This window comes from Helianthus annuus, chromosome 7 (genome assembly GCF_002127325.2).
Source record: "Helianthus annuus cultivar XRQ/B chromosome 7, HanXRQr2.0-SUNRISE, whole genome shotgun sequence".
In the NCBI taxonomy this organism is placed as follows: domain Eukaryota; kingdom Viridiplantae; phylum Streptophyta; class Magnoliopsida; order Asterales; family Asteraceae; genus Helianthus; species Helianthus annuus.
In genome coordinates this window covers 73,043,231-73,056,169 of record NC_035439.2, presented here as the reverse complement: position 1 = coordinate 73,056,169, position 12,939 = coordinate 73,043,231, and the positions used below count along the sequence as shown (strand labels likewise).

The 12,939-nt window shown below is 34.7% G+C and overlaps 1 protein-coding gene across 1 annotated transcript; it reads left to right on the top strand.

The window, feature by feature from the left end:
* Positions 1-9,964: 9,964 nt before the first annotated feature.
* On the top strand, positions 9,965-10,528 carry LOC110866417 (proline-rich extensin-like protein EPR1). The gene has a single exon (XM_022115567.1). It carries the CDS (start codon positions 9,965-9,967, stop codon positions 10,526-10,528), a length of 564 nt encoding a protein of 187 aa, XP_021971259.1.
* The last annotated feature ends 2,411 nt before the right edge of the window (positions 10,529-12,939 follow it).

Sequence of the window (12,939 nt, the reverse complement as noted above, 5' to 3'; positions counted from 1 at the left end):
CAAAAACCCCCTGGATCCGCCACTGCAATTTAAACTATATAATAAATATTTCTTGTAAATGCAAATCAAAGACGAACACATTTATATATATTTGATAAATAATGAAACTAATATTAATAGTAAAAAAATCTCATACATGTGTATACTCATTTAAGTAATCGATATACATTTGATGTTATCCTATATTTTTTTTGTATTCGATTAACATTTTTCTATTTAGTATTATCTACAATTAATAGAAGATATATATGAAAGAAAAGCGGGAAAACTCCAAAATATGTGTCTTCAATGAATGACACATGTCACACATTGATTTATAATAATATAATGTAGTCATGAATTGTAATAAAATCCAAAAAATTATGTGATTAATGGCAAAGTGTGTTTTAGCCTGATCCTAGAATTTAAAACTTAAAAGACCAGGTGCAAAAAAGCGTGAAACCTTTTTCAAATTTCAATAAGAGGGTTATAATTATCAGATAAATATTTTTCTATTTAATATTATTTTTTAGTACAATTTGCAACACTCGTACCAATTTCTTCACCAGTGTTGAAATCAAACAGGCGAATCCACATGTCTTCACCTCCAACATTGCTGATTCCAAGGAGCCTCGAGAGTGCTCGGAATTTAGTTTGTTGGCCGTTCAAAAAAAATAAAATAAATAAAAATAAAAATAAAAGAGATTAAGTATATGTATAGGATAAATATATGATGTGATTAATAAGGGTTGAAAACATACTGATTTGCATCTCAGAATTTAACATACGATCCATCTGCAGTAGTTACAGATGATTTGGTTTCAAGAGTATGAGCCATTTTCCCAGTTCTCACGTCCCATAGCCTGCCATAGTAATAATAAATATCACATAATAATTTTTTCAAAAAAAAATATATAATATGAACAAATTCAAGTACCAAATGATTGGAGAACATATTATGTAACATAAATGTATGCAACCACAAAAAGAATAAAATATCTAGGAGTGTTTAGATGTGAATTTAGAAAGAAAACAAAAAGACCCTGCCTATAAAAATAGTGTTTGGTTGTGTTTCTGCTATTTGAAATTTTAATAATTCACATATTCAACAGAGTTAAAATGGCAATTTTGAACTGTTTGACGTTTTTAAAGAAACTCGTTATCTACAATTATTTAAGCAAAAAGATAAACTGTTTGACATATTGTTTTTAAACACTTAAATCGAACTGTTTGGCATGTTCCTGCTTGCAACCTTATCTCTATTTTTTTTAATGGATTAACACTTAAATCAAGATAAATGAATATAAAAAACAAAAGAATAAAAGATAAAAAGATATAATTTATGTGATTAAAAGGATATATAGGAGTCATTCTTTATCTTTAATTTTAAAAAAAAAACTCGTTATCTACAATTATTTAAACAAAAAGTGTTTGACGTATTGTTTTTAAACACTTAAATCGAACTGTTTGGCATGTTCCTGCTTGCAACCTTATCTCTATTTTTTTTTGTCTTTTAATGGATTAACACTTAAATCAAGATAAATGAATATAAAAAACAAAAGAATAAAAGATAAAAAAATATAATTTATGTGATTAAAAGGAAATATATAGGAGTCATTCTTTATCTCTAATTTTTTGTTTATCCATTTATTTAAGCGGGAAAAAACAATTGAGAGCACTCCAGAAAGCGTCACGTGTCCTTCAAATGGTTTACTTTATTATATGTATAGATTATATTATATTATATTATATTGTATTGTATTGTATTGTATTGTATTGTATTGTATTGTATTGTATTGTATTGTATTGTATTGTATTGTATTGTATTGTATTGTATTGTATTGTATTGTATTGTATTGTATTGTATTGTATTGTATTGTATTGTATTGTATTGTATTGTATTGTATTGTATTGTATTGTATTGTATTGTATTGTATTGTATTGTATTGTATTGTATTGTATTGTATTGTATTGTATTGTATTGTATTGTATTGTATTGTATTGTATTGTATTGTATTGTATTATATTATATTATATTATATTATATTATATTATATTATATTATATTATATAAAGTCATTATGAATAGTGATCATAACTTTATATTATTATTTTTAAACATTATTCATAATATTCCTTTTTAAAATATAATAATTTTTAACTTTTGATCTATCCTTAAGTGTTCTTTTCAATTTTTAATAACATGTTATTTATTATTTAATTTAATTAATTTAATTTTTAACAATTTACCTACGTTAATTATTTTTACAAAAAAAATCTAACTCCAACCATATTTTTTTAAGTCTCAATGAATAGTGATCATAATTTTTTAAATATTCTTTTTAATTTTTGATCTAATTTTTAGGTATTCTTTTTAAATTTTTAATAACATGTTATTTATCATTTAATTTGAGTTGTAATAACTTGCGTAGGTTAATTTTTTTTATTCTAACTCCGCAACTATATTTTTATTCAATATTGCGATAATTTTTTATTGAAAATGGACACTTGCCGCTATCGTGTTAAATTGAATCGAAGCCGACGATGAATATTAATTTATTTTTGAGTTAATTACATAGTTAGTCCCTGTGGTTTGCACAAAGTAATATACTTAGGTACTAATAGTTTAAAATCACATTCAATGGTATTATTTTTTTTATTTTGTAACGTTTGGAGGTATTAACGTTATTTGTAGGTTTAAAATCACATTCTATTAGTATCTAACTATGTTATTTTGTGCAAACCACAAGGACTAACTATGTTAATACCCAACAAGTTAATACCTACAAACGTTACAAAATGAAAAATTAATACCCTAGAAGATGATTTTAAACAATTAGTACCTAAGTATGTTATTTTGTGCAAATCACAGGGACTAACTATGTAATTAACTCTATATTTTTTGTTATTCAAAACAACACATTTTTTATATAGTAACCTATACGAGTGCCGGTAACAATATTTAAAAAACGTAATTTTTTATTGTAAAATATACGAGTATCGATATGTGATGAACATAACCGTTTTCAACCAAACAACATCAGTATCGATATATCGGTAGTAGTAGAATCGGTATTCGTTTTTATGATTTTCAATTGATGTAAAACACATGTCGATATCCTTTTGTGCATATCACGACTTTATTTTTTTAGTTTTTTTTTTCTTTCGGTCGTTATAAGAAGTGTCGGTACCGAAACAAACAAAAATGATACCAACCGAGCTCCCGTCACGCAACGCGGGGGAAATCGCTAGTTATACATATAATTTGAAAGTTGTAATGAACAGTATTAGCTATTTTTTAAATAATTGTTTTTTTTGTTTTTAGTGGTATATTAAATATTATTTATTTAATTTTCCTTAATAAATAATAAATAGTAATTGATAATTGTTAAATATTTATTTTTTTATTAGTAGTATTTTATTTTTTCAATTAATTTCATTTTTAGTAATAAATTACGTTTATAAATTAAAAAAATATATTTCTACATCTGTATGCCAATAATAAATGAATATCGCTACAAGTACCATGATAATACAAACATATTGATACAATTTGAACAACATTGTTGTCGGTGATAATATGTTATCGCAAGCATTGTATCAGTATCCATTCGGTTCGTTAGTGTACTGATACGATACATACACTCGATACAATCAACTGATAAGGGTAAAAACGAACACCAATACCGACACCAATGTTGTTCGAACGGTATTGCTATGTTTGTTTTCTCTTGATACTTATACTGATATTCATTTATTGTTGCAGATAGATTCGTATAAATGAAAAAAAACCGGAAACCATAAAGATGAATACATGTATCGGTACTAATGGTGTTGAGTACGATATGGTAGCGATACAATGTCAGTTTATCGAATGAAAAACAATAAATCTAAATGTCGTTATTGAACTGATTTTCTTCGTTCGGTTTTGGCACGGTACGGTACGGTACATTACGATAGCGGCATGATATACATTAGTAGACAATAAACTATAAAAATAATACATACCGGTACCAATGTTGTTCGATTAGCTATTTTTTAAATAATTGTTTTTTTTGTTTTTAGTGGTATATTAAATATTATTTATTTAATTTTCCTTAATAAATAATAAATAGTAATTGATAATTGTTAAATATTTATTTTTTTATTAGTAGTATTTTATTTTTTCAATTAATTTCATTTTTAGTAATAAATTACGTTTATAAATTAAAAAAATATATTTCTACATCTGTATGCCAATAATAAATGAATATCGCTACAAGTACCATGATAAGACAAACATATTGATACAATTTGAACAACATTGTTGTCGGTGATAATATGTTATCGCAAGCATTGTATCAGTATCCATTCGGTTCGTTATTGTACTGATACGATACATACACTCGATACAATCAACTGATAAGGGTAAAAACGAACACCAATACCGACACCAATGTTGTTCGAACGGTATTGCTATGTTTGTTTTCTCTTGATACTTATACTGATATTCATTTATTGTTGCAGATAGATTCGTATAAATGAAAAAAAACCGGAAACCATAAAGATGAATACATGTATCGGTACTAATGGTGTTGAGTACGATATGGTAGCGATACAATGTCAGTTTATCGAATGAAAAAACAATAAATCTAAATGTCGTTATTGAACTGATTTTCTTCGTTCGGTTTTGGCACGGTACGGTACGGTACATTACGATAGCGGCATGATATACATTAGTAGACAATAAACTATAAAAATAATACATACCGGTACCAATGTTGTTCGATTTGGTACATCGCGATATGGTGTTAGATTATAAAATACAAAAATAGTAAAAAAAATAGCGGTGCTAATACAAATGTTGTTCAGTTTGTTTCGGTACATATTTGTACGATAGCGGCACAATATCCGTTTCAATAGAGTTTATATTGTAATGTTGAAAAAAATAGACATAGAACGCAAACCAATCGAACAGATATCAACTGAACAACACTGGTACCGTTATTGATATTTGTTTTTATTGTTTTTGGTTGATGTAAGGTTTTCTCTTTCGATTAATATATGAGTGTCAAACCCGTAACGAACCGAAAAAATATCAATTACCGACTGAAGAAAGCAATAAATATTCCAAAGATGAGCTAGGCAGAGATATAAAAACAAATAGATAAGAAGAGCTGTCAAAGGGCAATGGGAGAAAATATGAGCTCTACATACTATAATATAATAATAATAATAACAATAATAATAATTTATATCCTGAGTCCACTCAGGTTTTCGTCCTACCGTATGTTACATCAGAGAGTATTCAGCTTTTGTGGTAGCACATGTGACAGCCCTCACATTTACATGTATCCGTACACTTAATTAATATTTAATTTATGCTTAATGACTGTGCTTGATTACAACTGTGATTAAACTGCTTTCATTTTTCTGTTACATACATACACATGCATCACATTTTATACTGTCACTCTATTTATTACACACAAACATTAGTGACAAACTTGATACACAAAGCACAGTTAGCACAGTGAGCGGATAACCCAGAGACATGCTGACAATGCAAAGAACCTAGACAGACAATGTTTTTGAGGCCAGTATGAGCTAGAAATAGAATACTACACTAGTAGGGAGTGTAGGGAGGTGAGGACCATAAAACTGCGTCACTAGGTGATAGTTATAGTGTCAGGAAGTGCCTAAAACACACTTTAAATGCAGAATTCTTCACTAAATAACCAAAATTCAGCATTTAATAATGCTAGTAAAGTGCAAAAACTTGGCAAAATAGTCCTAGATACTTTCCAAAGTGTTGGGAATTAAATGTGTCACTAAAAGTATTATAAAAGACACTTTATGGATTAATTTAGCACTTTAACGGAACAACACCCAACCGAACAACCGGACTTTATCCGGAACATAAAAATATTGCCAAGCACATTGTTTTTATTTTTTCTGAGCTAGTTAGGGTCCCCGGACACCCTAACACACTTTATATTATATAACACACCATAACCATTAACTAAATACTTGTTACTTAACTAGATCACTAACTAAATTGTAACCATCCATTTGAAAACCAACCCCATACCCCCCCCCCCTCGAACCGGTTATGGGAAGTGGGGACACCCCCCATGATCTTTTCATTATTTTATTGGTTGATGTTGGTGGATAAAGAACATGTTACATGGTGGTTAAAGATGAAACTTGGTTTATATAAGTGCACAAGGGATTGATCTTCTCATTCACAAACTCACAACACAAACAAACTCTCTCCTCTCTTCTCCTCTTGGATCGGCCGAAACCACCACACCCACCATCACCACCTTCAAGTTTTCCTTCAAGTATTCTACATACATCCAAAGGTGATAGAGATCCTACAAGCAAGCTCGGTGTGTTCGGAAGCTCAAGGACCTCTCTCGTTTTCTTTTATCCATCACATTTACACTCTTGAACTCCCCTAGCCCTGTGCTAGTAGTAAGTTTCTTAGATCTTCATCTTCTTCATATTTTTGGTGGTTAATAGTAAAAGAATGGTGAAATGATAAGAACTCTAAATAACATAATCAAAGTCTTGAAACATAAACTAACAAAGTGATGAAGTAGTGTTATAATGGAGAAGAAATCATGTTGTTCTAGTGTTGTTATGATTATTGTTTGTTGTTTGTTAGTAAAAATGGTATGGTTCATCACATGGACTTGCTAGATCATGTTTAAAGGCATGAACTAGCAAGATGTGAAAGTTAAAGATGTGTAGGATGATGAAATCATCCACACATAACCATGAACTTGAATAAATGAAAGTTTCTTGAAAAATAAAGATCAAAATAAGTTATAATCTTGTAGATTAAAAGATCTATGAGTGGTTTTTCGAAAGAACCAAGTGAAAGGTATAAGTTTTGTTAAAACTTGGATCTTACATGAACTAATCACATTTTTAGTGGATAAACAAGTGTAGAAACACTTGTGTAATAAGAAAATTTTTCACAAGGAAATATTTTTAGAAATTATGACTAGAAGTTGTGAAAATACAAATTCTCTAAAAATAAACTTTTAAAAGAACCAATCACATTTTTAAAGGTAACAAGACTTACTAAGTATGCTAGTAAGTTACTACATGTTTTTATAAATTTTTCAAGTTCATAAGTTTATGGTTTATTCTTCTTTTTGTCAAGTTTGGTAATTAGAAATTGTATGACGATGATTGATAATTGTTTGAATGAATTTTTTGAAAAGAAAATGATATGCTAGTAAGCATGGACGCCTCCATTTACAAAGGAAACTCTGGCGAATTTTTCCTAAAAATCAAACACTTAGAAAATATTTTTCTAGTAAGTGTTTACAAATATATTTTCAACTTGGTTTTCAAAATAAACTTCGGCATGATTTTATTACAAAATACTAAGTGCCAGAGGTTGATTTTCGTAAATAAAATTTGATAAATATATATTTAGAATATATATTTTATACTAAAACTCTTGTGTGATTATTTGATTATTTTGTGAACTAGTTATATAATTTTTAGGATAAAATAATATAACTATCATATACCATAAAATTACGACTCCAAAATAATATCAAAATTCTCATGAAATAAATATTTAAGTTACGCATTTATTATTACAACGCGAAAATGCTAAACGTCACACTTATTCGTATATTTTTGGTAAAATATTATTTTGGGAAAATTATGAAGTAAAATATAATATTTTTGGGAAAAATATATATATTTTGAATTAAGATGTTTTAGACAAGTAAATTAAATATATTTTCTAAGTGAGACTTAAAATATATTTTTCGGAATTACAAATGGGCATGTATAAATACCCCCATCCTAGGGAAGGAAATACACTTATAAAATACTTAAGAAGTGTGGATACAAAATAGTTGCCTAACTATTTTTCCTAAATACAAAAGTTAGGTTAAAATAATTATTATTATTTTAACAAATATAATATCAAAGTAACGCAACTCAAAACACTAAACCCTAAGCCAAGGCACGGCCCGTTCGTCTAATAGACATTAGTATGTGTAGGTCGTCACGCAGCAGATCGAGTTTGAGGTTGACGTTACACGATACGCACTTCTATGAGTTCATGTCCCCCTTTTCTCTTTACTGTTTTCCAGTTTTATACTTCGGGGGTGAAATACATGCGATAATTATTACAACCATTTATTTACATGGTATGGTTAGCGTAGGGAGGGTTTATACTACTAGATCATGTGAGGGGTGGGTACAACACTTAAGGCCATTAATCCTCGTTGTTAGGACCGAGGGGCACAAGAGTGATAGATCTATTTGGGTGTAGTGAGCCCACACCCGTGAGGCCGGGGCGGCCCATAGAGGTGACTGTGTCTTACCGCCAAAACCCGGTAACAAATTTGCTAGGTTTGAGTTTTCCTGCACCTTCTCACACATTCCAGTGGCTTTGCAACCCATTGGCGATCTCTTTTTCCTTATTGCTACATACCAGGGACTTTTATTCATACATGAAAGGTTTATTCATACTCACTTTTACATGCACTCGCTCAACTTTTGTTGATTTTTCAAACTACATGTATTTCAGGAAATTAGTGGATCTGGCGAAGTATGCAATCGTGTCAAGCTGCGTAGGAAGTAATGATGTCATCCAGGTTTAGGAGGTGTGACCCTTGCCTGGACGGGTTACAAGTCTTAAACCGTGTCTTTATTAAGTCTTTAGTTGTGTCAAGTGAACATGTTTTAAATTATGTCGTGGTTGTATTATGTTTTATGTGTCAACTTTTAAAAACAATGTTGTTGTGGTAGCTTTTAGAACGTAATGAATGGATGACTATCACGTGTTTTATTTTCATATAGCATTGTTATGATTGTGCTATGGTATTAATAAGTCACACCAAATAAACCCACGCTTCCGTAAAAGCCAGGGTGTGACAGCTTGGTATCAGAGCTTCGATCATAGCGAACTAGGATTCTTTCTCGAGTCTAGACTATGATCACTAGGGCTCTCACGAAAACATTTTTACATTGCATACACTAAACGTCCAGATCCAGGGCACAAAACATTTTTACAAATAAAAGGCACAAAAACACTTTTTTCAAAATTTATGGTTCAGTCTTAGAGACTGAGGGAATTTAGCCTTAGAGGCTGGGAATGTTCAGTCTTAGAGGCTGGAGAGGTTCAGTCTTAGAGACTGAAGGGTTCAATATTAGAGATTGGGGAGGTTTAGTCTTAGAGACTGGGAGGTTGGTCTTAGAGACCAGGGAGTTAGTCTAAGAGGCTAGGGAGTTTAGTCTGAGAGACTGGGAGGGTAGTCTAGGGAGACTAGGAGAATTACTTGTTTGCATTATTGTGACTTACATGTTTATTTGATTTCATGTTGATATTTGTGCATATGTGTGGTTGTGATACAGTCACCATGCCATCATCTTCAAACACAGGAGTATCGGACACAGCGGACCCTATGGCAGTCGTGTCAGACGACGAGATACCATCAGAGGGAGACGTATACACATCAGACACCACTAGCACTGATGACGATGCTTTTCAGCCGTTCGCTCTGCCAGACATCGGAGTTCAGATACAGCCTGCTGATGGCATTCCTGCTGGGGATCTACCTCTTGCGGTGATCCCTGCTCCCATTCCGCTTGCTGCTTTCCCCATGGCGGATGTGCCACTCGATGTCGTATCTGATGACGACATGGATCTGTTCGAGGAGGGTCCGCCTGAGGACAACTATGAGGGCGGGGCCCTGATTGATGCTGATGCTGTCCTTCCTATTGCTTAGGCACCTTTAGAGGAGGCTTCTCTTGGTTCACCTGTCCCAGACTCATTGGAGTCTGTGGCATCTGCGTCTCTGCACGACTAGGGTGTGCAGCATCACTCTCCTGACGCCGACCCCGACATGGCGATGTCAGCTGCACCTGGTCCATCACACGAGTTCGAGTTTGACCATGAGGACGATAGGGATTTTGATCCAGTTTTTCCCCTGACTTCAATCCTGACCAGGAGATCGAGTTTATCCATATGGACCAGCCCTTAGAGGCGCCTGTAGCTCCCATTGATCCGTTGTTTGACATCCCTGCCGACTTTGACATGGACCTTGTTGACCCTGAGCCTGTCATGGCCCCAGAGCCTGTTGTTGCTCCTGATCCTGCACCAGAGCACGACCCTGTTCTCGATGATGCACCAGCTTTTGCACCACCCATTGCTGACCTTCCCATTGTTGCTCCACCAGTGGTGGATGATCCTGTTGATGTACCTTTACCTGATCATGTTCCGGTATTGGTTGACCGCGCACCTTTCGCCGCACACATAGATCCTCGTTATGCCGACACCCGCAACGGGTGGATCGATGATGATGACGATTACCCACCATTTGTGCTACCTGTCACTCCTCCAGTAGCACCCGTTTCTGCACCCACTGATATCCCGTTGTTTCCCCCACACACCACAGACGCCCATCGTACTGATCTTCCCATTACGTTCCTCCAGGACATACCGCCACCTCGACCTGGAGAGGGTTCATCGAGGCAGCCGCCTGTTTCTGTTCCACCCGTACTATCATCATCTTTTCCGTTCACGTCTTAGTTTCCTCATGTTGCACCACCTACTGCACCATCTTTCATACCATCAAGCGAGCCATTTTTGTGGACTACACCCCCTGTTATGCCATTGTCTGACCCGTACCACCCATTTCACGTGGGGTACACTACGGAGGATATACTTGCGTCGCTGCAGCTACAACAGGACGCATTGAGCCGTCGTATTCTGGAGTTGGAGAGAGCTCCACGTCCTCCTTGTCACTGTCCGACCCCCTTTGCAGCACCGCACACTCCACGTCCGCTTTCCCCTGATTCAGACGTTCATTTCTTGACATCTGAGCAGCAGATTGCATATTTGCTGCGCATCTGTCGTGCCTTAGAGGAGGACTGGATGCTCATGCGTCGCTTGCTTTTCTCTCGTTTTCCTCCTCCTCCGCCATCAGCATAGGTATTTTTAGTTTGATGCAGGTTGATCTTTTGGTGAGAAAGTCGCGACTGAGCCAGTTTACGAAGACTTTTGATAGATCACACTTTTTGTATATGATATGTGTAGACAGACTTGTATTTTTGGGGGTGATGTAGCCCCATGATCTTATTTTGACATGTGATGTACTATTAAACATGTAAAACAATACTGTGGTTGTGATTAATGAAGCTCAATGGCAACGTTCTCACTACATGCTTTGTTGAATTATATGTTTTAATTTAATAACATGTGATGTTATGTGATTAATGAATGTTATTACGTACGCATATTATTTACTTACTATGACCTGACCGACATGATCATCTTTTAGAAGATGCCTCCATGACGCAACCCGCACATGCCTACTACTGAGGCGGAACTCCAAGGGATCATTGCCGCAGCTATCGCACAATACGCGGCCTCTCAAGCAGAGACAAGCAGGAACAATTCGAACAACAACATCAACGGCAATAACAATCCACCCAATGGTAATGTTAAGCCGTTTGAGATATATTAAAATACATTTGGATATTTATAGCACCACCGCTAATACCATTTGTAAATTCTAATGTATGTGCAGGGTGCACCTACAAGCAGTTCCTCGACTACAAGCCTGTGAACTTCGACGGCACTGGAGGTGCCGTTGCGTTTGTCAGGTGGGCTGAAAAGACAGATTCTGTCCTAAGGATGAGCAAGTGTGCTCCCGAGCAACAAGTTACCTACATCTCAGGGCTGTTTCTGGATGGAGCCCTATCGTGGTGGAATCTGCAAGTGCAAACTTTAGGAGAAGCGGCAGCTTATGCGTTAACCTGGAATGAGCTGAAGGAGCTCATGAGAAGGAAATACTGCTCGCGTGCTGAAATACAGAAGCTAGAGACTGAATTCTGGCACCTAAGGATGGAAGGTCCCAATATTGCAGAGTATGTTCAGAGATTTCATGATTTGTCCCATGTAGTGCCGTACATGGTCACGCCCGAGTTTAAACGTGTTGAGCGCTTTATCTGGGGATTGGCACCTCAGATCATGAGCATGGTTACCACGTCCAAGCCTGCAACAATTACTGAAGCCATTGATCTCAGTGTGGCACTTACTAAGGAAGCTATTAGATTGAACAAGTTTTCAGTGTCTGAACCGAAGAAGAAGGAGACTCATGTGGAGTCGTCTGGTGAAAACAAACGGAAATTTTCCAACTTCAAGCAAGGTACAAGCAATGTTGTTGGTGCACTACATCTGTCGACTTCGTCTTGGATCGAGTCTTAGTTTTAGATTGTTAGATCAGGGCGCGTTTTACGAGAAAACTGGAGAGTATATGTGTTTTAGAGAGTAGGTCCGCTTATTCGTACATGTCCGTATATGGGAACCTACCTGGTCAGGTCCGCTTATACGTACATGTCCGTATATGGGAGCCTACCTGGTCAGGTCCGCTTATACGTACATGTCCGTATGTGGGAACCTACCAACAGTATAAATACCACATAAGTGAACTTGTTTGTAACTTTCGAGAATTCCATGCCAAAATGCTGCCAGTGTGAGGTTTAAGCTGTAAACATTGTCAAATCAATAAAATCAGTAGTTTAAGTGAAGATCAAGCTATTTCTATCTCCGTTTCTTGTTATTCCGCACCTGAAACAGAGAAGAACGCCTCTGAACGACTCATTCGGGTCAGAACACGATCCTACAAGTGGTATCAGAGCCTGGGAGGAGGTTTTCTATAGAGAATAGCTGGAATTCATCATCATTTCTTACTTCTACACCTTCTATTTTCAGTTCAGAAAGTTGTACCGGTCAGAATCTGCTCAAAATTTCACAGGTTGTAGGTAACTGTTCATAGATAAACCCTTGAAAGTTTGAATTTAAAATTCGGCCTAAAAATGGGTGAAATCATCTTCGGACTTAGGTCCGTTTATTCGGACATTTGAGTAGATCCGATTATGTGACAGCTTCAAGTCCGCTTATCCGGACATATTTTGGTCGAAGTCCGCTCCAAATTG